This window comes from Aptenodytes patagonicus, chromosome 10 (assembly GCF_965638725.1).
Source record: "Aptenodytes patagonicus chromosome 10, bAptPat1.pri.cur, whole genome shotgun sequence".
NCBI classification, from domain to species: Eukaryota; Metazoa; Chordata; class Aves; order Sphenisciformes; family Spheniscidae; genus Aptenodytes; species Aptenodytes patagonicus.
The window spans coordinates 19673543-19698707 of NC_134958.1; the positions used below are offsets into that span (position 1 = coordinate 19673543).

At 35.9% G+C, this 25165-nt stretch overlaps 1 protein-coding gene across 3 annotated transcripts in view; it reads right to left on the minus strand.

Annotated features, from left to right (window-relative positions):
• Positions 1-25165, minus strand: part of VPS13C (vacuolar protein sorting 13 homolog C) — a 100390-nt gene that overhangs the window by 35222 nt on the left and 40003 nt on the right. For all 3 annotated transcript variants that reach the window (XM_076348377.1, XM_076348376.1, XM_076348378.1), the window contains 25 exons: positions 25010-25126; positions 23576-23679; positions 23101-23268; positions 22012-22316; positions 21546-21693; positions 20590-20698; positions 20015-20148; positions 17828-17984; positions 17002-17081; positions 16083-16142; positions 14712-14877; positions 13594-13710; positions 12941-13044; positions 12313-12480; positions 11574-11878; positions 11028-11172; positions 9708-9864; positions 8767-8897; positions 7543-7712; positions 6741-6979; positions 4972-5201; positions 4119-4211; positions 2735-3100; positions 1365-1454; positions 794-949 (listed from right to left, as the gene is read on the minus strand). In XM_076348377.1, coding sequence (XP_076204492.1) covers positions 794-949; positions 1365-1454; positions 2735-3100; positions 4119-4211; positions 4972-5201; positions 6741-6979; positions 7543-7712; positions 8767-8897; positions 9708-9864; positions 11028-11172; positions 11574-11878; positions 12313-12480; positions 12941-13044; positions 13594-13710; positions 14712-14877; positions 16083-16142; positions 17002-17081; positions 17828-17984; positions 20015-20148; positions 20590-20698; positions 21546-21693; positions 22012-22316; positions 23101-23268; positions 23576-23679; positions 25010-25126 — 4019 coding nt within the window. The remainder of the gene's footprint in view (positions 1-793; positions 950-1364; positions 1455-2734; positions 3101-4118; positions 4212-4971; positions 5202-6740; positions 6980-7542; positions 7713-8766; positions 8898-9707; positions 9865-11027; positions 11173-11573; positions 11879-12312; positions 12481-12940; positions 13045-13593; positions 13711-14711; positions 14878-16082; positions 16143-17001; positions 17082-17827; positions 17985-20014; positions 20149-20589; positions 20699-21545; positions 21694-22011; positions 22317-23100; positions 23269-23575; positions 23680-25009; positions 25127-25165) is intronic.

Below are 25165 nucleotides of genomic sequence, written 5' to 3' on the forward strand. Positions count from 1 at the left end.
TTTTTTTTACAGTTGTCGGGTTGTAAGAGAAAAATAACATCTGGGACACAGAAGTCCCAAGCATGTTCACCATGTACATACTTCATATTCAACCACAACTTATGCTTCCAAACATTTGATTACATAAAAGCATGGCAACTGACTGCCAATATAGACTTACAGTATAAGCAAGTACTTAGAGAACTGTTGCCCATTTATAATTAAAAAATAAATAGGCATAAGTCACATTCTGTAAAAATAGCTGGATTTAGTAACCAAAATTTCTTCCTCCCATAAAAAAGGGGAAAAAAACCTAGGACGTTCATAAGCACACCTACTGTCATAAGAAAAATAGGGAAAAAAATATTTTTAACACACTGGACATTCTACTTCTACAGTTTGAAGGCCAATCCTAAAATGCACACTTTTCTTAGTATTCTATTAAGGAGAAAAGATGGAAGGGAAGTAAATTTCTCTTTTCATATTTCAGAAAAAGAACTGTAGGAAATAGTTGTGTTTATTGGAGGGTTTTATCTTCATTCAGCCTGCTTGTAGGACTGATCCTTAAGTCCTTCATAAGCACATTTGTTGTTCTAACACAGAAATTGCTTCTTTCAAAAGCTAGCGCCACCTTTTTGTTAACCCTAAAGGACTAATCAGAGTAAAACTCCTTAGCCCTGCTAGGTAACATTTGTCAGGGCTGCAGAACAGTCATTGGCTTGTGACTGACAGCACAGAAAGTTCTTTAAAAAAAAAGAAATCAGAACTTCCTACAGAACCACATAATTCAGCACCTTCTGCCTGTTAGGACTACCTTGGCTAAATTACTGAAAACAGCAAGACAACATTTGGATATTGTTATATTCATTGTATCCTTCGAAGAGATGTTAACTGCAGTTTGTGGCTCAGGAAGAACAATGAAATCATCCCCAGGCATCAAACTTCTCTCTTGGACAGGGTTAGTCTTCATCTAAAACAAAAATTTCATTAGAGGCAATTATGAACACATAATTACTTTCTTCTATGTTAAAACAGGAAAAAACTTGACCTACAATTTTGCCAAGCAAAGGAAAACCTACTTTACCTTGTAAATCTCAGACACCTTACACAAACACAGAAATTTTATACCAACAATGAAGGCAAGCAAGTTATTTTCTTTCCTCTCTGTATGTGTGGTTACACGTTACATTTTGCCCATGCACTGGACAATTAACATTATTCAGAAAAACCTTAAGATGGCTAAAGAATGATTTTTTTTTCATGTGAAATTGCATAGCTCCCTCAAAGCAACAGCATTCGAAAGGTCAATGTTCTGTCACATAAAAGTTTTAAGAAATAGCTGCCTATTCAAGTTATTTCACGTAGTTTCAAGTATGTTTACATACTTCCAGCTTTAAACTCCATTGCTTCTTTCCTCCTTCAATTCGTTCAATAAGCGGCTCCCACACTGCATAGGTTTCATTGTAATAATGAATCTAAAGAAAGAATCAAAATTAAATAGAGCATGTAAAAATAAAGGACTGAGTTCCTTCCAATAGCATTTAGTATGAAAAACATTAATAAGAAAACAATCAATCTTTCTTTCACATTTTGGAGGTCTAGCATTAACTTTTAATGGCTTAAAAAATTAATAGACAGAAGTGTAATATATCATACATTTTTCGTAAGCAACATCATTTTTGGAAAACTGATTACCTGGCTTGCTTTTAGAGCTTTCAGAAAGCCTGGTAACTCCATATGTTTTTAACACCTTTGCTTAATACAATGCAGTCTCTATCCTCTCCTACACTGTTTGAGAGAATGACTGAGATCAAAAACTTCAACACTGCAAGTACTTCATTGTACTATGAAATAACAATTAGTCTGAGCAAACTTTAGCCTGAATCTGGTCCGCTGGAACAATTCATCTAACTCATAGCCTACACCAAGTTTTTACTTCCCTTCAGCCACTGCAAATCTGAATAGAAGTTGCGGACCAAATAGTTCTGGACACTCCCTTTCAGCTATCTTCCTCATCCCTCCCGACTTCTGGAACCGCAGTGCCTTCCCCCAGTTGTATAGGATTAGGTATGCATCTTCCATACTCTATTATGATATGCACATCTAGCAATGAGAGAAGGCTACTTGTATATCCACAGTACAGAATGGAGTATGAGGCACATTTGGTAAACTGACAAAATATAACTACGATGTAGTTAACCTATTGCACAGAGCAGCTGCACATCTGGTTGTATGAAATTTTAACATGCTGCCTCCATAAGAGACTTACACCACCTCGGAATTTACCATATCTTGGGGAAGAGAGTTGCAATAACTGGCAAAACAAATATGGTGTGATTACAATGCAAGATGCAGAGAAGATTTTGAAAAAAAGAGTGTAACTTCTATCTTACCAATAAACACAATTCTAGAGAAACAAAAAAAGGTGGGCAATAAGAGTTCAATATGAATATTCAACTAAGCCAAGCTCATTGTTCATACAGCAAAAAGTGAATATGCAAAAGTAATAGAGAAACAGAGAAGACTAGATTATTCCACAGTAGCAATTACCATTAAAATCTACTATTGATTGCAAAGTTTCTCTAAAATCCACATTATGCTTAGTCATACTTGCCTGACTACTAAAAAAATCCTAAGAGCATAACAATTTAAACCTATTATTAATTTAGCACATAGAAAGTGTACTAAAAAGTTATTTGAACATTATGAAACGTGCATAAGTGTTTTAAACTGTTAACAATTTGATTCTACATACCTCCAGTGACATATCAGCAGTGACCTCCATCAGTGAGGACCAGTTTTTAAGGACACCTGAAAACATAGATTCTACTAACAGTAAAGGGACAGTACGATGTCCCAGACCACATTCCAAGGTGATCTGAACCGATTTCACTAGAATGTCAAATTTCTCTTGTTTCAGAACATGTTCACGGTCCTTAAAAGTTTCTGTTGCTTCTGTGGCTACATCAACACCAAGAAACCAAGCACTGCACTGATCTATAGGCTTCACTTGCCACAAATTCTCAGAAACTTCAGTTGCTCCTCTAGAATCCTCCTCTGTCGTTTTGGGTTTTATGGCAGCCATAATGGTCATCACAGTATTCAGAATTATTGGTGAGATCTTGAACAAAGAAAAAAAACATCCTTTATAGCTCAAAACATTTTAAAAACCAAATTACCTTACAAAATATATGATAAATGGAAACAGCAAATAACTCTTCATTTCTTCATACAGGTACACAGCATTAAGGGCCCTTATAAGAGATGCGACTTAAATTCCAAGATAAAGAAACAGAATCCATTCATGGACCTCCTCTTATTTTCCTTTCCTAAAAAATTTCCCAGTTCCTCCCTCACAATCCCACAGGCTCAAGAACAAAATTCTCAGATTGGAATTTCACTGTTACTGATATGTGGCACTCCTATAACAGCAGTCAATATCAACCTTTTCCCTACTACATCGTAAAACGTGAATTTATTTTTAAGATCTTCGAGGTGTTCAAAAAAGCATGTTTGCAGAGTTATGTACACCACCATTTCAATTAGCAGTACGGTAGATCTGTCAAAAGCTTTATGCTTTAGGAACAATGTACTATTGCTTACAGTTTAAGACTTCACCACTGACCACCTTTTCAGATCACAAATGTGAATTTGGGAACTTTTTATAGGAGAATTAGCAAATTACATTCAGAAAGACCTTTACTATAGACACAATTATTAATTTACCTATTAAGAACAAGGTATTTCACATTGTATATCATTCTGGAAATCATGTTAACAGCCTTAAGTTTACATGCACTTGTGTGCGTGCTCCTGCTTATAAGTCTCTCTGAAGAAAAAAATAGCAGTGGTGGCAGCAGGGGGAAGAGTTGTTTCATAAGTTTGGAAGAAACTGGTAGGAGGAATCCTAGTATCTGAAGTATTTAAATTAGTCCTTTTTGCCAAAAGATTGCCAAAACAAGGAACATGTAATAATTTTTTCCAACACAGAGCAGCTCTAAAAAGGATAAATGCCTATTTCTGGAATTAAACTAGTGGGGAAAATGGAAATTTTAAATAGCAATACATAAATTAAAAAAACCCAAGCTACAGCTTGAGAAACACACCTGCTCTTCCAAAGACAGTTTTAATAATCTTACCTTTATAGTAAGTTCTTCTACTGTTACTACCACAGTTTGTAACCCTGAGACATGCATCATATTTTCCATGACCAAAGAACATGGCTGTAACACCTGAGTGAAAAACATAATTTGATTATTAAGGTAACTCCTGGAATCTAACCTTTTCAAATGGTCTTGTATTTTTTAATCCCATAGGCCAAAGGGATACCGATCCCATAAAATAACACCACGTTTCAGAGTATCAGCATTCTTTCCATAGCGTTACTGCGCTTCATTCCACCATCCATATTTGCACAAGACCAATTTTGTACTGGAAGATTAAAAGTCAGTGAAATAAAAGCTTTTGACATAAGGCTTAAAAACCAGACAAAACAAAAACCCAACACACAGATAGACTGATGGTATAGTCAAAAACCTCCTGAATCCTTAAGAAAACTAAATGCATAAGGAAAGATACCACAGGCCACCTTTGTGGCTCAACACTCCCTGCCAGGAATAAGTAGATGAAGTTCCAGACAACACGCTGATCAGCATACTCTACTGCAACAAGTAAACTGACAGGCAGTAAACAAAGTGGCAGCGAGGTATTCTTAGTCTTCAAAACCCTTCATACAATTTGTTCACTATGAAATTTCTAATTTAATTAACAAATGCACTACACAGGTTTTAGACAGAGTGATGAAGTGATGCACCTACTGATAAAAGATTCACCTTTAAATGGCATACCACAGATGCACACCCCCTTCCTATCTTCATAATAATCAATGATACAAAACCTGAATTTTCTGAGTGCTATGGATATGTCAACTGAAGGACACACCTGCCAACAGTTCTCATTACTTTTTTCATTATGAAAAACAAATTTTCTTACCGTAGTAACACTCTTGTCTTGTTTTTCTTTGAGAAAGGCACAGGCCAACACTTTGAAGCCCTTCACTTGAGCAGTCATCCTTTGTGCGGGCTTTCCAGACGTCAGAGAAAAGTCACATTGGAAGGAAACTTTTAAGGTGGGGGCATCAGCATTGGTCAAATTAGCAACAAATACAATTTCTGGATCCATGATCACAGCTTTTACTGTCATATTTGGCCGTACAGATATTTCTATGAAAATAAGTAAAAAAACGCCTTGAATATAAAAGGTTTGAAAGCATTATTATGTACATAATACCTAAACCATGCATAAAAATTGCTACATAAATTTTAGAGGTACAAATTTCACAAATAATGTCTCGATTTTTACAGGAATACTTCGCTGAAACCGAGTATCACACAGTGCCCAGGAATCAGCAGCAAACTGGTCAGAAGTTTTGTTTTGAAGAAACTGTTTGTTTCAATATTGTAAAGACACAGTATTACCTCTATACACTGTAGTCAACCTAAGCACTGGCTCTACGAAGCTGAGTTGTAAATAGTTACCTTCTGGCTCAATACCTAAAGTAACTAACTTCTTTAGAGTGAAAATTTACTAACTGAAACCAAATTAGCAATATACAATTTCTTGTCTGAATATCCACTCAGTCTCCAAACAGGAGAGAACTGTATTATATTTATCTCAGTTAAAAGCAAGACACTCTAACCTAGTGGTGGATCAAGTCACTTTGGTTCCCAATGACAGACAGTATAGGTATGTGTGAGCCTCCTGCGCACTAAGACTCATTATATGGGTTACTCGCGCCTACCGCTTGCTGGAAATATCAGAATATCACACCTATACAATGGAACAGGTGCCAAGTTGCGGCTTGGTGCACTCCAGGAAAAGCAAAGAAAGTTAGGCATCATGGGTTGCAGCCAGCAACACATTTGGGTAGTCCTGAGCAGCACCTGCAAGTGCCATTTTTCTGGAGTGTGTACCATCTATCTCATCACAGGACTTGTGCATATCTCCAACAAGGGAAGAGGAGAGGAAGTGAACTGCTGACATCACTAGGGCAATTTGTAAAACCTAAGGCTCACTCCTCACACTCTGCCAAGTTCCCCAAAAGAAAGGAAGGGCTGTTGGGAACCAGCTAGACAACACAACCTACAGTTGAGGTCTGACCACAACTCAGGCAAGCCTAGCAATCACTTAAAACCAAACAAATAAAATGAAAAAAAATCACAAACCCTCAGAAGTGGTCTTTCTTGCCCTTGTTTCATCATGCTTTACCTTCAGTCTTCAACCAAAAAGAGGAAAGCTGTTCATCAAAAACTTAGTTTTCTATAACTAAACTCAAATAATAACCTACAGTTTCAAAATACATAGCTTGCAGAAGTAAGGGTAAGAAATTGTTCGCCACTCGCTTTTAAAGAGTAAGTTGTTCTTTTTACTTCCTTAACTACTATCTACATGGCGCTTTTTACCCTAAGGATGCTTCCTTTGCAATATTATATGGGTAAAAATCCTGTTCAGCACGAGTGATTTTCAATATTTAGCTCTGCTGAAGAGCACAACTCCACTACTTAACACAGCAGTTTTAGAACTACTACTGCTTACAACAATCTATGGTACCAGTGGCCAATTTACACATTGTGAAGAATAAACTAATTTCTTAAGTCTGATAGCAAGATAGCATCTTGAAAACTTTTGGATGATTTATTTTCAGCATGAAGTCTGTAAAAGGAGGGGAATGGGGGTGGGGGGTGGAAATCAGTTTTACAGACCTGTTTCTGGCTTGGATTTCCCAGAAGCAACATGCTTTAATTGGAACTGTGGAGATCTTTGAGTTGAGGATGCCGGCATTGAGTTAATGAAAAAATCTGCTACTGTCAACAAAAACTCCATGCTGGCACATATGTACAGCTTGTCAAGGACAGCAACAACTTCAGTTCCATTTTTGTCCTGCTTGTAGCTTATATCTATCATAGAACTATCATTTGTGTCATCTTTCTTGTCTATAATTCTGGAAAACAAGTTTAATAAGAAATATTTCAAACATCATAACACATAGATGTAGAAAGACAAGGATGCATAAGTAGTGCCAATTTTTCTCCCCGCGCCATTATAAATAAAAATTACAACATAAGCAATCAGTGTTTCCTCCAGAAATAAGAGGATATAGACTTCTCTAACAGAAGAGTAATCTCAATTTAAAATCTGTATGCTAGTTTTGGAACTACATATGTGGCATGTAACAATCAGACTAAAGTTTCAGTGCATAGAACTCTCTAGCTGGGGCTGGTTGCTCTCTACTCAGCTGTTCTACACAGTTTACTGTAAAATACTCAGGCCCCCCAGGTACTTTTTTTGTTTTGGATAACCTGGGAAATCAACATATAAAAGAAGAAACTTGCTTAACATTATTAAAATTACGTCATCCATTGCTTTAGCGTACAGTATGACAGGCAACAACTGACAGCCCTACTAAGTTTTATCAATCCGATGTGAAGCAAAGCATAGAACAAGGAAACAGTCTTCCTCACAAGTTGCATGGAGTTTTTTCACTTCTGTTGCACTCAAACTTACCTTGCAGTCACATTCTGAATTCCTTCTCTGAGATCATCCAGGGTACATGCCTTGAGTTTAACATTAATATCCATTGAACCATCTGAAAACATCTTCCCTGATGATGCCATGAGATGCAGTCGGAGTTCACCAAGGCGTAATTTGTCACTATGCAGCGAAAGCAGAGACTTCTACGTAATGAGAAATACTAGGACTAGTTATCACAGAACAAAGTAATAAGCACATTTTCCTTGCTGCTAGCCGCATGCATTTTGATCCATGAATTGAAGGATCTGATTAGCCTGTTGCTGTCATCAGTCCTCCAATCATACAAATTAGTCCAAGAAACTCACTGAGAAAACAGAAAAAACAAGTTGGGTTGTAGTAAAGTTGTTTCTTCACATTTCTAGCAGTTGTTCAGAATGCGTGACCGAAGGATAATCCATCTCAACTCTGAACCTGCTACCAGAGGATCCCTCCGCTCTCATCACACTAACTCATTTACAGCCAGGACCTCAGCAATAAGCAGAAAGGATATGAAGAAATTAAAATAAAATCCCATTACAGTGTGTTTCTTCCCGTGATGCTCATTTCACAAGAACTTTTTAAAATTATACACCCCTCATACAAAAAGCACTACAAATTCCTGCATTATAGTTTGTTTAAATGCAAAGCTACCACATGTCCGCTATATACCAAGACTTATAAAGCAAGCACCTTCACATCTGGACAAAGCATATTAAGTCATAAAAACAAGGCAACATTGCACATCTTTCTCTTTTGTTTTCAGCACAGGAAGGATGTTCATTATTGCTCACACTCAGGGATATGTAAGAGGGAAGTATGGGCCATGTACACCTTGGATCTCCTTACTAACTATCCAGGCACTATGCATAGAACTAGCATCATCTAGGCCAGCAATCCCTGCTTTTCAAATTTTCATTTTTATTTTAGATAACTGGAACCAAGGCTTGAATGACCAAATCAAATGGTGGGTGGTTTTGATTGGTTGGTTTATTATCTTGTCTTAGTGTGATTTTTAGAAATGCACTTACGTCCTTCAAATTAAGGACATTCTCTGCCCATAAAACCTCAAAGTTCCAGGATAAATTGTGTAAGCTCCGTGAGGCAAGCATTACAAGCCAACAAGCCAATAAAACTCTTTGTTTTAGTATCCTGAGTTCTGTCCATGTGAGAAGCCTAAGTTCCCCACCCCATCTGTATGGTAAAAGCTTTGTCACAAACCTGATGCGTATCACTATTGTAGAGAGTTACTGAAAGTGACTCAAAATTAAAGTCAAATTTAAGCGTTGTATAACATTCCGCAGAAGACTGAACTGTAGAAACATTTTTTTGTCCAAAAGCAAGAAGAGGACCTGTCAGTGAAAAGAAAGTATTTTTACATTTCTTTAGAACACTTGGTTTGGCGATGGTTTTCTGGGTTTGAGGTTGGTTTTTTGTTGTTTGGGTTTTTTTTTTATTTAGTTTTTTCAAATTAAGGTCAGAAAGTCACAAAAAGAGGAAAAGCTCTAAATCCAGAAGACTACTCAGAACAATTCACACTTTTATTTACTCAATATCACTTCGTTCTATTCAATGCATGCTAAAATTACCTAGTACAGAGTGGTTTAAGAACCTTAAAAAAAGCTGTCATTAATTTACTGCAGTTCTTCATTTGTTTTAATGAAGAATTACAGGAAATACCAAGACTGCTCAAGGAGTTTGCACTGCTCTTCCTTCCAGTTTCTTCTCATAGTATAGCAATTCAACTATTGGTTGAACAGTAATTTTTTGACATTGAGAATGTTAAGTTTTGGACAAAAACAGATTTTGGCAAAATGTTAACAATATTTCATCCAGAGACATACAACATTCTGGGGTAGTTGGTTTGGCTTTTTTCTTTTTTAAACCACCTGCAACTTACAAGAGTCATTGATATAGACTGAAGAATACCTTCCTATAAAAGATGAATTGCAAAAAACACGCTACAAAAACTTCTGACCATCAACTGCTCACACTTCATGTATGCCATACATTTTTTTATAACTTTTCGTGTACTCAGTACATATGTAACAATTAAGAAAAAGGATTTATTTACACACATTTAAGTGCTTCAGATAAATATGATGTTTGAATTTGCAAATAGCCCTCTGCATAAACATATTCAGCTTTTGAATTGAACATACCCTCACAGAAATCAGATTCATTTGGAACTTTCCCTTTTTTAAGTATCTGCATATCTTCAATGTTCTCTTGCACAGTATTTGGCTGGGAAGAAGCCCCTCCAAGATTTTCAAGTAAAATTTTCATGACAACAGTTAGATCATCTTCACTGAGTGCAATCTGTAAAGTGATAAACCCACAACTTCATTTTTGGTGACAGTATTTCTTTCCAACACAGAACCCTATCTTTATCAATAGCATGCAAATGTTGAGAAGAAACAACATGCTGCTTCCACCATAAATAGGCTGTCTAGTCAAAATGATCCTGGCCAAAACACCCTAAATAAATAATTTGCCCATTTTTCCTAAAATATCATTTGTTACTTGTTATGAACAGGAGTTACAACAAGAACTAACACTCCACATGATAAACGCTTTCTAGTCTTGTAAAGGCTCTTTGCCTGCTAAAAATACGAGTAATTGATGATCATAAGCACTTCTTAACAATTCAGTAACCCAGAAACATAATGAGATAACATTAAAGCCAAGATTTACATTGTATACACTAAAGCAACTGTCATTCAGTAGGCCTTTAAAGAGTTAATGAACCTGAACCCAATTATAACAAAAATGTTCGTAAAACAAAAAAAAGCAGTAGTAAGTGACAAAATGCAGTCACTTCGCTCAGAATACATAGCGTTAGAATATTTTTTCTACATTTAATTTTTTTCTGGTACTCCTTCAAGTATTTTATTCCTCTGTGCTTCATCAGTGCTACATTTGGCCACAGCACAGATGCAGGAATGAAACAGGGTTTATGAACAACTAAAACACCCCCTTGTCCATTTTTACCCACTTAAATTCATATGGTTAAAGTAGAAAAAGAGAAAGCCCTCCCTCTGCAGAGACATCAACCATAATTTTGAACTGTTGTATATTAGAGATCCACATCTACCCTTTTAATTTCTAATAAATCTACTAAACACTCAAATAACCTGAATGTTACAGATTAAACAATTTAAAATCTTAAATCTAGGTTTTAAATGCTAACTCAACAGGTAATCTCAATGACTTTACTGACTGTTGAGTCAAAGGATAGCTCCAACAGACCCCCAGAAAAATAAAAATAGGTTTTATTCCATTTGTATGCAGCTACACCAAAACTATTCATTATACAATATCAAAACTAACAGATTTATAAACCGGACAGTCAAGCTGGAAGTCTTTTAACATTTTGTAAAGAATACAAATTGCAACAAGTTTACAAGCTCCTTAACTAGGCTAAGTACTATTCTGAGAATATATGTAACTTTTGATGTAGCTCTGATTTGCCATGATATTACCTGCATTGGTTTTAGGTCTCCTTTGATACCAATTGTTGGGGTTTTATGATACCAAGTTGCTGCTAAATTTCTCTGGACCAGTAAAGTCAAACTCACAGGACACAGAATTTCAGAATCTGGTTGAGAATCTGTGGATATAATGCACCTACAAAAGACAGTGGAAGCAGCAGAGGAAAAATATTTAGTAGTAGCAGAACCCCAAATAATGTCATACTAATCTAGCAGAATTACGGGTATACTTATTTTTAAATTAATAATAACGTGTGCTTACATGCCCAGGTATGCACTTAAGTTGAACTCAGTTACTGTCCTATCAATCCTTTATTTCCAAGAAGTTTTAGAGATTGTGGACATGTGTCCCTAGCTAAAAGCACTCCTAAACTTAGTTGAGGGGGTGGGAGGTGCAGGGGGCAGGATGTGTTTAGTTTGGTTTTAGTATGTTTTCATCATCTATCATCTTTAAATAACAGAACAATGCTGCGTACAGAACATGGACCCATTTTCTTTAAAAACACATTTCAACTCAGAAGAAAACTCCATGTATACCTTGATAATTTCAAATGAGTTAGCTGCACATCCATGTTGTCAATGACTGGAGGAAGAGAAGATTCATCTGAAGACACCAGCTTGAATTCATTCTGAACTCTGATTAAGCCAAGATCAGCTACCAAAGCATTACATGAAGTTGAAGATTCAGGAACAATTATAACTGGAGCTTTCAAGTTGACATCCATTAAGAGACGGAAGCTCTTTTTAGCAAAGTCTTTCATGCTGGAAGCAGCCATTTCTGCTGCCTGGGCAGTGACTGCAGTCAGGGCTTCTTGTGCCGTTTGGAAATTGTTTAGGAAGTTCTGTTGATAGGTGGTGAAAAAAGTAAGAGTTCTATGAGAGTAAATAAGCCTCACAAAAAAGGCAAGCCCCAGGCAAAATGTAAATTTAAGAAAAATAGTACAGCTGTGGCAGAAACATGAAACTTCTAATTCAACCATGCAAGTTTCAAAAGAGAAAAAGGTTAAAGTCATGCACAAGCTAAGACATTGCTTACCTATTTAATTCTTAAGATATTACTAAAGCTATCAACTCAATTCCTTACTTGTTTTGTCATCCTTCTCCTTATTTGTCATTCTTCTACAAAGCAGTGCAACTTAAGTGACACTTCTTCAGGAAAATACTTGTATATGCTTGTACAGCAGCTCACCGCAAGGTACAGGTCAAAGAGCTGCTTACATTTTATTTTATTAAAAAACTTTTAATGTCAGGATAAGAACTGAAACTGATGTCTTACCAAGAGAGACATAAAGAATTTATGTAGGTAAATTATTTGGATGCAGCCCACTTTCAGAGACATTTTACCATCCACCCTTGACATATCAGTGTAGGCTTCCCCTGCAGTAGCATCTGGATAAAGTGACATGTGAAATCTAAAAACTTCATCTCCCATTATGGAGACAGCCTAGAAGATTAAGTCCATATAGTTAATACCCCCAGGCAGTAATCCGTAATAGAATTATTGCTTAAGTTATCAAACCAAGAAATATTTCCACAAAAAGATCAACTGCAACTTATCAGCAATACTTGGACACATATATGCCAGGCACAAAAGGAAACAGAATCAGCTATTTTATGGTATGTCTCTTCTCACTTGGTTATCTATAGTCCATTTTATATTTAACCTATGCTACTCAGAATTAAACACATCAATGCAGACATGATTAAAAAGAATTAAATACTGAATGGAAGCATGTTTTGCTTCCCTGAGATAAAGGAAATTAACCAATGAAATGTTGCTTAATATTTGGTACATTACATCATACTTAGTATTATACAACACAGCAAATCAACTGCAGTGCTGTCATTAAATAACTTAAAGAACTAGGTCTTTTTGTTTGTTTACAATCTGCACAACACATCACCTTTTTATGGATTGTTTTTGGATCAACATTGGTAATTACAATGTCCTCAAGTCTGGAGAACACTTTAATCTTTTTAGTTTTCATAGCTACAGATGCATCCATTCCTGATTTGAGACAAAAGGAAGAAGATAACAATTTGTTGAAGTGCATTTATTAAGTAAACAAATTTTAAAAAAGAAGCATTATTTATTACTGAATATAAGGAATAAGAATAGCTTAGAATCCAGCATTCTACTATGTAACAACCAATGCTAAACCCAAGACAGAAGTCATGACCTTACTACATGTGACAAATTCACCAACATAAATTGACTCTGAGACTAGAGTAAAAGTTCCCAACACTGTCTAGGATCTAGATATTAAAAAATGGAAGCTTGTGTTATTTATAACACAGTGCCTTCATTTCTTTTAATTTTACTCCACCTAGAAATTAATTGCCTTCTTTTTCCGAGTCAAACATTTTCTTCCCTCACAGGCATTTTGGCTATTAAAATACTTAACCGCAATCATATCATACAATCAAAATGTATTCAAACATATGTTAGAGACATCTACAGTGCACACACTAGCCTTTCAGAAGTGAATGAATGGAGGGAAATAACATATTTCTTGCTACAACCAACTAATCTAATATTTAAATAGAAATCCCTTACCTTGTATTCTAATGTCTGCAATTCCACAGGTCTGATCACACACCGTAATACTGAATGCACTTAGCTTTGCAGTGAGTTTTAATTCACAGATATCATCGTGGGCTGCATTACTAGACACTGGATAGGAAACACAAGAGGCATACAAGAACTTCATTATAAGTCAATTTTTTAAAACAAATGTTAGATTATTTATTTTGTACATATATGAACTATTCAAAAAGCAACCCGCAGTTATTCCCTAAAAGCTAATTATTAGTCAAGACATGAAATAAGTCTTTTATTAATACAGTTTTCTTCTGGCACAAGAACAGTCACTGACACAGGCAAACAGCAATCAAGATGATGGTTTTTCTCTTCATTAGTATCTAGTTTTCACGCAACAGTATGCTGAATACAGTGTACACTTCATTATTTGAAACACTATCTCACGTGAGAAATGTTCCTTTCTGTATAGAGCAGCAAGGCCAATTTAGGCATATTAGGTGAAAAAAGTTTCTGCAGCAAAATTGAAGGTGCCAGCAGAACACAAAATGTAACAGCCAGCCACTGTAAACTCAATCCCAATAGATTTAGGATTAGAAAACCTTGAATTTCCCGAAAAACACTGCAAACACAAGAATCAACCACACAGGACCTGACAAAACATTCTTAAGGAGCTTCCATACAAAAACTCGTACTATTTCAAGGTTACAGACACCATTTATTAAAATAAGCACAACGCCCTTCAGTTCGGAACCCAGGGCTCAAGAATGTTTATTTTCAGCAATGTAAGCACTCTTTAGAGCCTTCAGATTGGAAAGCAACAAACTTGTGACACTGATGCTTTGGAAAGGCTTTGGTACTGTTCACCGCAAAATCATTTATTTGACTTTTATTATAAAAGTCAGACCACTACCTAGGAAAAAGTTATGTTGAGTAAGGAGAATTTGTAAAATTAAGCAACAGCAAAAGTATCTAGCTTTTTTTAAATGAGATTATTCCTTCCCCACGTACAGTTGTGCATGCCTTGTTTTTCCACCAAATAGACTGCAATGCTGTTACCTGAAATGGTATCCTCTGAAACCAAAGGCTAGATGCTATTAAGCAACAAAAGTATGGCCTTTCTAATACTGCATTACCTGGTCTAAGAGTACTTCCTTTTTCTTGTTCTTTTATTTGCGGCTTGTGGTCTGACGCTTTATCAATACTGGGAAGACCACCTGATGGAACACTGAATGTGAGAAAACTCACGATGGAAAGCAAAGCCTCTGTGTGAAGTACTATATCCAAACATGAAAAGATGACCTAAAATGAGGGCAAGGAGACAAAGTAACATTGTTATTTAGTAGCAGTCTACTGCATAACAACTCAAAGTTACTGTCATAGAATTGACAAAGAAGTGTCTCGTTCTATTTCACAAGTATCTCACCCTTCTATCTCCTTCAACTTAACACCACACAAGCTCCAGAACAGATGAAGGAGCTATGGAAGGGAAGCTTAGAACAGCTACAGAGGAACTGTGCCAATCTAAAAATTGATGCTTCGTATGCTTACGCCTTTTCAGTAAGCTCTTTTAGTTCTGCTGCATTTCATTGTGGACTATTGAGCACTTTGGTTGACATCGTCAGAACCATGTATAGACATATTTTAGTAGGTATGATACAACAAAACAGTAAGATTCAAAATTTGCAATCAGAACACAAAGTATGGGAATAGCAACTACCCTAGCCAATATTACTTGGTGAAACCTAGCATCAGCTAGCTGACTTTTCCTAGCCCAAAGCAACTCTTGGTAAGTGCTGGTTTTACTGATACATTAAGGGATGTCAGCTTTCTTGACTCTAAAGTAGTCCAGCCACTTCAAGTTCCACACATGGCTGTCAAGAAGCAAGCTCCACCCACCACTAATACTTTAAAGGAAACATTTTAAAAGCAAAATGACCTGCTTACTTCAGAAGTCACTGAAGCCGTGGAAAACTACGCATGAATAGTTGCTTTCAGGAGAAGTAAAAAAAAGGACTGATTGAACACAAAACCTCTGAGAATGCTTGTTTGACATTTCACCTCACATCTCAATTTCACTGTTACGAACTTTCAAGCTCTGAAACACAAGGCCTTCGTTTCATACGTTGCTAAGTGTATCACTCCAGAAATAAAACACATCCTATAGGCCTCAGTTAGAAATATGTCCTTATAAATTTTAACTAGCTAAAAAGTACAGCTTCTAGTTAAAAAAATTAATACAGTAAATACTTCTATTAAAAAAAAATTTTTCCTCCTGGATTTCTTTGAAGTATATAACATGATAATGAATATATAGCAGTATAACGAATATAAAGCAGTAAGCTTGAAGTATGAGAGGGTCAGGGTTTTGGTTTTTGGGTGGTTGGTTTGTTGGGGTTTGTTTTTTTTTTTTCTCTCTTCAATGAGAAGAGAAAAAGTGGGCAACTAACAAGTTTATACAGCTGTTACTATTTGTGAAGCTTAAAAAAAATACATCCAGTACTTACATTGATGTTTTGCTTGGTGCTTCTGTAAGTAGTAACAAAATCTGGTCCATCAGCATCAGCCTAAAGGAAGAAAAAAAAAAATCCAAGCACACAGTCAGTCTCTATTGAATTAATCAAATTCATTAACTGAATTAATTGAATTTACCACACACACAAGGATTATTCCAATTGCAAAAGAAAACAAAGGAAAGTGATGAAGCCTGAAGAAGTCAGTCCTCTAAATAAAGCACATGATCAAGACAACCAGAATGGAGTACTTGGAATACTCTGCTCAGTGGCATTTTATAGCACATATTTTGTGAAAGTTCAGCTGGCCAGTTACATAATTTTCTCTTACCTAGGATCTATTTAAACTGGATCAATTTATGCTTAGTACTTTGTCAGAACAAATTAACTTGTTTTTCTCTACAAAAATTATGTCATTATAGACAAAAGCATGAGTAGCCCACTGGTTCTACAACCTATCAAATTCTCAAGTATTCGTGCAGTTTTTGAAGGGCGCTTTTTTTTTTTTTAAATAAAAGCTCAAAAACTCTAGCAACCAACAAATAACTCCTCAAATGCTAGTTTCACCACCTGTAGAGAGCCACCTATCACTTACGTAGGCAAGGACTAATCTCACCTATTAAGTTTCACAGAGGTACTAATCTATTGTTCACAGAGAAGAATGCATGCAAATATTTGGCTTCACCAGCAATTTCAGTAACTGTGTTGACTTATGAAGCAAGCACTATATGGAAGCAGTGGAGAGTGAAATGAAATGGTAAGTTGAAAAATCGGTATCTGAGAGAAGACCTAGATAAGTTTTAGATACAAATCCTACAGGTTTTAAAACAAGCGAAAAAGAAAGTCTAACACAGGCTAAGTATGGAAGCCTTATTTTACTCCCCATATAATCTTAGTTAAAAGGTATTTAAACCTTAATGTATTCCATTTTCAGAAGATGTTCATCTGTCTCACTTGAAGAATTAATAATGCAAAGAGGATCTCCTTTTGAGTCTGCAAATAAAGAAATAAAACTGTAAAGTATTCCCACTAACAAGCTTTACTCAACCTATGGAACACCTCCATGCTAATTCTCAATTATATACTAATTATATACTATTCTTGCTGAAATAGTGAAGATAAACATCTCTTTTCACTGAGAAGCTGCAGATTAAGCACTACCTTGTGAAATGCTGTATTCACTTTTTTTTTAATTAAACTAGTCAAAATTAACTTATCTTGGTCCTGAAAGAAGATTCAAAACTGGAAAGTTATTTGCATTCCTATAATTAGTTTTGCATTCCTGTCTCTAGGTTTTTATATTCAAAACCATACTTTTCTACTTTGAATACATGGCTATTTCAGTTATTACTTCAATATCACTTTGAATTGTTACCTGACCAATCAAGGAAGCACACTGGATTTCCAGTGCTGCCAGAACTGGTCATAAAGCACAGATTCATCAAAACACTCTGAACAGATAGCATACTTCTCAGGACGGACCATTCCTACTCAAAGTAGGCAACTAACTCAAATAAATTAAGCTAATTCGAGCAACAGGAGTAAAACTTGGTATCAGTTAAAACAGATTAATTGAATTTAATTACACAGGACAGCGTCATTAAGTGAATTTGGCATGTAACCTCCTGCCCTCTCCCCCCCCCGCTAATTATTATTATTTTTGACCATGCTATTCTCTTGCTAAAAAAGCTGATTGCACACACTATACTGACTGCATACCAGTTTTCTAGAAGACTTACCATTAATTTCAGTGCATCTCATAGTAATTTTTTTCAGATATGCTGCTGCAGTCAATTCATGATTTCTAATTTTGGTTTTGGTTCCAAGCTGTAGCACAGTTAGAATATGTAATGGATATCTCTCCTTCTCAACCTGCTTCATCAAGGTTATTACAACCTTGAATATGGAAAGGGAAATAAGTTTACTGTTTCAGTAAAGCTGTCCAGATATTACGGCATGCAGTTATAACTGGGCATTATCTCCTCAGCTAAGCCTCAAAAGTAGTATTAATTTAGACATTTTGCCTTTTTACAAAGAGAACCTACAACACCAGTTTGTTAAAGACTCTCCACCCTCTGTTCCTCTTGGCCAAGCAACCAATCACTTCTTAACTCCTTCAACAACAAAACAAAAATCCCAAGTCTATTAATTTGGCTAGAATTTAATTTTGTTGGCCTAGCAGTATATCTTTACTTTGTCAAGCTATGCTTTAATTTTGTAATCGGACACTACACAGTGCTACATACGGAGTTTGAATATGGAACAAACAGTTACTACAAATCGTACTGGTCTGGAAGGAAGGGCAGTAGAGAACAGAAAGCAACATGAATCAATCTTTGAATATGTGATGCTATGCAAATAATAATAAAGGACACAGAAGTGTTTCAACATTACAATTCTTCATTTATAAAAGATTTTAAGCATTACACTGATGGGAATGTTGAAAGTGAGAAAGAACTTGTAGCTGAAAATTTAAGTAGAAGAACTATAGTTATTAATGAACAATTTCAATGCAATTATTTCATGAAGCAATTATCTTCCATTCTTGGGAACTAAAAATAGTGCCTCAGCCTAACAATTTACAACACAAGGAATTTAAAGAATTCAAGTTTGTCAATACTTTGTCTGCATCATTGTGGCGTACTCTTTGTACACTAACAAATTAGCATTTTATCATTAATCACCCAACATATACAGTCCACAGACAATATAGACACTACCTTAGCAAAAATTTCCATGTGAGGTGTGTGTAAAACCATATTAAACAAAACAGAATTGTTCATAAGACATATTAAATAAGACAGCATGGAACACTACTGGTTAGCCTGTAATATGCCTCAGTCCTACCACTAAAAAAATTCTTCACAGCCAGGACAGCAAATCTGAAAGTGAGAAGCTGCCAAAGGTACTAGTGATGTGTGTTGGATAACTGTGTGCTGTTTGTTGACAGGTACCTCATCAGCCAATTGCAACTGTAATTCTGCAAAAACTGAGAAAACCCAAAACCTGGGACGGTACCAACTTGCCACCTGTCTACACTTCAGCTGTGGGACAAATATTTCTAATGCCCTTAAAACTAAGTTTTCTTATATGATTTCATATCACTCACACATTCTGTGATAGGGGACATTCCCCACATTCCTGGGGATAGGAAGAAGTTTCTAGTCTTTGAATACAACTCTCACCTGGCAATAGAATAATTTTGGGTTTGAAGGTGGTTTTTTTCCTGTCTAAAAAATAGGAACCCAGATTTTGTATGGACAAAAGCATCCACAGAGATTTAGCGAAACAGAGATTACACACACAAAAAAACCCCCAAACCAAAAAAAAAACGCAAACCCCCCAGTTACTTAAAGTAACCTGTATACCTAAGCTGTTTGGTCCAACTCTTGAAAAAATGAAAGGCCGTGCTAAGCTCTTCACATTTAAGTATCACAGACACCTTCAGAGAAGAAACATGCTTGTATGATTTCTTATACATAGGTATCTTTGTTAATTGATTGCTTGTGCATTTTCCCAGTATTTCACCTACAACCTAACCCTCAGACTTAGTATCTCTCAGGGAAAAATACTAGTTCTAGCTTAACTATTTCAGCTGGTTTGTTACTAAGAGAATCATATGCAGCATTATGGAGGATTAAGGCTAGGTGAGTGCAGAACATCCAGAAGAAGCCTGGTTTTCCCTGTTAGATGTATTGTGTATGTTCAATATTCTATAAATACAATCTCACATAATATAGACAAAAGAAAACAGCTAAAGAAACAGCTGAAGAATCTGGGTTCTGGGGGTTTTTTGTTAGTTTTCTTTTTGTCGGTATGTACCATCTTCTTTAAACAGTTAAAATGGACTTTATAGCCCACTCCTCCTAAGAAACAGACTTGAGTACTGGATTCGGTAACAATAAAATTTACAGATGGACACATACCTCTTTGATTTCAAAATTAAGTAGCATATTGATTACATCTTGATTTAATGTTCTTTTTCTCTTTTCAGACAGCATTCCTTCTGGAACACTCTTATCCTGTGTCAAAACCGATTTCTCCATTTCTTTGGTTTTACCTGAAGCATTCAATACGTTGGTTACCTTTTGAAATTGCCACCACTTGTTTAGCTCAAGAAACATACCCAATTCTTTTATTCATTTAGACAGCTTACATTCACCTAAGATAAGCTAGCAACATTTCCACAAGCCAGAGCCTTTAACTTCAGAGCAGGCAATGGAAATAGAAACAGGTTCTGGCAACAAGACAACTCTGACATCTCAGTACCTTGCTAGTTCCATTACCATTTAGCTAACATGACTACCAAATTTTGTCTTGTAATGTTTCCACTTTTTTGAAGCATTTAAGTATGAACACTGTCCTTGCAAAATTAAAAAGGGTTTATCACTTACACATCATACTCTCAGATCTAAGCTTGCTTTCCAGATAATAAATGCTTTTCATTATTCCTGAAAGCTAACACACTTAATATTCATGACAAACAAATTCCATCTCTGACCTTCCTTTTGCAGTACTGATTTTGCATGAGTTTGTTTTTCTTCTGCTTCACCAAGGTTTTCCGTCAACACTTTGAGGAAGACATTCAAATCCTCTTGACTTAACACAACCTATGAAATTGCAGATCACAGTTCTCAGGAAAAACACATTGTTCTTTAAATTTATCACCAGCTAGCAAAGCAGAACAATGTTTCCTGGCAAGAAGAGTGCTTATTTACAGGTATTTTGTCAGCAACATCGTCCCTCAAATAACACAATGACATTCTTTTAACTGCTTATTGTTAAAGGATTAGGAGATTAAAGGAGGTTATGACTTCTAAAGCTGTATCAATATATATTGCAGCCTTTATTTAGCGTATCTATGCTTTTAATACTTTCCTGTAAATGAGATGCTACTTCATGGTATTTTAATTCCAGTTTCACCCAAGATGTACCTGGTATTTTCTTTCACAGTATATCAATTGCCACAAAAAACAACTATCTTGAGGTCATTCAAGGGAGATAGTAACCCCAGCTTCAAAACCTCCTAAGGCAAGTATTTGCATAAATTTAAATTCCTCTCGAGAAGATTCCATTTGGAAAAAAAAAAACCAAAACAAAACAAAACACCCCTGAAAAAAAGACTTGCTCAGAGAACTGGTCGCAAAGACATTTGATTTAAGTTGGTCCTGCCTTATGGCAGGGAATAAACAAGACTCCTTGACATCCCTTTCAGTTTTCTCTTTTCTTTCTCTCAGTTTAGTAAGTGTACACAACAGTTCGGGTGTTTTATATGACACTTTCAAACCTCTACATTCACACAGGTAGTTTAAACCCTGTTGACATCCCTGAAACTTACTCCACAGTTACTAAAAATTTGCAGCTTATTGCACCTTTGTGTCCAGAAATAACATAAAGGTTAGTCTTACATTAAGTATTATCACGAGCTTCTCATCACCTTCTTTTCACAAGACTTACGTTCATTGTATCCAGATACCCCGTGATCTCCAATACCGGTAATTTGTGAAACCACACTGCAGATAGATTTCGTTCCACAGACAGGCTTAAATTAATAGGGTGAAGTATCTGAATGTCTGGATGCAACAAACCTGTCTCCATAGTGGTCCTTAAAACAAAGGGGGAGGGGGGAAAAAAACACCAAAACACATGGTGGGGAAGTTAGAAGTCAAGTCATATGTTACATTTTCGAATTAACATCTTAAAATCTCAAATGCAGTATCTCTTTAGGCTTAAACAGCTTCCGGAGCAGAACAGTATCTTATTTTACTAACAATTTATTTGCCCTTAAGATAACAGGTTGGTATTTTAACACCAAATATTGGACACTGTTACCAACCATGGTTTCTAAGCAATTAGATTAATATCCTATAGAGTATTAATATTACCAATTAGCTAAGGCATTACTTAGTAAAGTGCACTTTACCTAGACAGTTTCAGCTTTGTCAGCTGCACATCCATTTTGTCAATGACTGGAGGGAGCGAACTGCCTTCTGGAGACACCAAGCTGAACTGGTTCTGAACTTTAATCAAGCCAAGATCTATTACTATAGCATTGGGGGAAACTGAGGACTGAGGAATTACTATAACTGGTGCTTTCAAGTGAATGTCCATTGCAAGTCGAAAACTCCTTTGAGCCAGGTCTTTTACACTGGTAGCAGCCTTTTCTGCAGCTTGGACTGTAGCAGCACTCAGTGCCTCCTTAGCTGTCTGGAAGTTGTTCAAGAAGGTCTAGAATAAGCAGTTGAAGAGAAAAGAGAAATGTCTGTAAATAGTTTTTTAATCTAAATTACTCTCTCGTTTTACATCAACCACCAATTATGCTGCCTACTGTGTTAAGTTTTCCCTGAGGAAAGACAACAGAGTGCCTTCTGTCATGACCTCTAATAGAGGGTCAAAAATGTACTAACCAGCACAATCCACTCATTTTAAACCCATCTCTACTTTTTCTTCCTTCATTAGCTACAAGATCCCTTTACCTCATTAGCTTTTGGGGACACATATTTTTAGAGCCCCTCTTTGCCCCCAGTGAATACTAATTCCTATTAAAGCCAGCACTGAATGACAGAAAGTCCCCTAGTGCTTTATTGAAAAAGCCAACATTAGGATACTTGATGAAGAAACAAACATTTACAGTAATTAATTTGCAGTCCTCACAGCATCTAACCTTGCAGATAGTTTTGTCTCTAATGTTAGCTCAGATATGTTTGCAATGAACTCAGGTTTTTGCCAGGGTGGAGAGGGCAGTGAACACAAAACCCCCAAAATACCTTAAATAGCACCAAGCTTTTCTCTATTTCCAAAGCAGAGGGTGGGAAGTGACCCACCTGCACTGTGTTAGTTTTTTGAAATTCAAACCAGTTAAAGCCTACTTAAAGTTTTTTAATAGTATACATGAAAAATTAAGCCTATCCTTTCTCTTTCAGAAACTTGTTACCACTTGTACTGAGGACACAAACAAGGAAGACTAATTTCAGAATGCAGTAGAAACATACAAAGGAAAAAAAAGACTTACCAGAAGAGACATGAGAAATTTGTGAAGGTATACTATTTGAATACAGCCCACTTTCAAAGATACGGTACCATCCACTTTTGACATGTCAGTGTAGGCTTCTCCCTCAGTAGCATATGGATCTAATGTCAGATTGAAACTGAAAACTTCATCTCCTACTATAGACACAGCCTAGAGAGAGAGAGAAACAGTACCTACCAGCCATCAGCAGCTTCTAAAAAGGTACTTAACACAAAGAATTAAATATATCATTAGCCTATCAGATGTACAAGTGAGATTTTTTTTCTTCAATCTTTATGGACATCCATTCTTCTACTATAAAACCTATGCTTTACCATTTATCATATTTGAAAAGAGGTATTCATGGCAAATCAACTGTTTTTCAAAGAGTGGAATAAGAATATGTATTACATTTCACTTTTATACACACAAAACTAACCAAGAATCAAGTAAAACTTAAAATCTTGTAGTTGAGTACTTTTTTATGAAGGGTCCTTGAATCAACATCTGTGACAACTACGTCTTTAAGTCGGGCAAAGAATAAAGTGTGACTTGGCTGCAGGAGAAGAGATGAGTCAAGACCTGTAAAGTATAAAGAGAGAAACAGCAGTATTGCATAACAGAAGTAGCATTTTCAGGGTGGAGACACACAACACCAGTAGGGAAGGTGAGAAAAGTTACAGAAATTATATATTGCAACAAACAATTGTTTTGTTAATACTTTGCTAAATTTCACAAAGATTTAAAAAAAAAAAAAAAAAAACCACAAAAACCACACTTGATTCTCTCCTCTATTTCCAAACGAAATAAGTTACCACATCCCTTGCTGAAGGGACTGTAAATAAAAGCGCTCTATTCAATCCACAGCATTTCAGTCTCCCTGTATCCAAATCAGAATAATTAGAAGTAATTCCCCAACTACCGTAACTTCTCCAAGATAAAAAAAGTATTTTAAGTTCTGGAAATAGAGACTTTTTGCATTTTGTCAGTCAGACACAGAAGAGAAGTATATTGTGTAGAGTTCAAACCCAAGTCCATACACTATGCTGTCTGTTATTAAGCTTTGAGAATGTGACCATATTACAGCTTTAAATAAAACAAAATAGAAAAATGTCTAACACAGACACTGTCTCTATTAATCATCTCTGGAAAGAAATGAGCTACTATTCATAGAAAAATACTCAAACAATAATCCATCTTTTAATAACCAAGCTACTGAGTTAGTTTACTGAGACTGTCTATCAAAAAAGATGTTACTATACCATATTTGAATACAACACTTCTGCATACAAAATCTTGTGTGAATACATCATATGATTTAGAGATGGGCACAAGCAAGAGACTTTTTATGAACTGTATTACATATTCATGTATATCACACATTCTTAAATATTCATACTAAGAAAGAGTTTTGGCAGCTGTTAGGATGACAGCTATAGCCAAACTTGGAAGTGAAACTTCCCCCTCACCCCTCACCAGAATTATTGATAGCCCCTCTGAGGGGTAAAAAAGAATCAAGAAAACAAAACCAAAACAAGAAACCCAAACAAACCCTAAGAGTTCAAAACCAAAACAGTTTTAAGGTTTTTTTAATCCTAAATAAATCAGGTATAGCAGTAAAATACCCAAAGCTTAGTACAACATGAAAAGCAACCCATAACCAAACTCCTTGAAAACATGAACCTAATTACCTGAAGAATAATATATCATGCTTTTCTAGCTGGAGGTCAAAGCATTATGACAGACTAGAAGACCAACTTTGAAAACAATACCACAAGCCATGTTTGTACAGATAACAAAAAAAAAGTCAGATGCTGAAGGTTTACACCTTAAATATCTTTTAGTCCAATTATTAGCAGTTGCTTTGAAACTAAACTACTAGATCAGTTACTACTAACAAAGAATTTAATACCTTGTATCTTGATCTCTGCAATGTTCTTTTTTTCATCGCAAATATTTAAACAGAAGGCATCCAGCTTGGCAAAAAGCTTGAAGTCAAAGACATCCTTATCTTTGGAAGGTCTAGCCACTAGAAATGAGAGGGGGGGGGGATTTAAGGTACATGTAA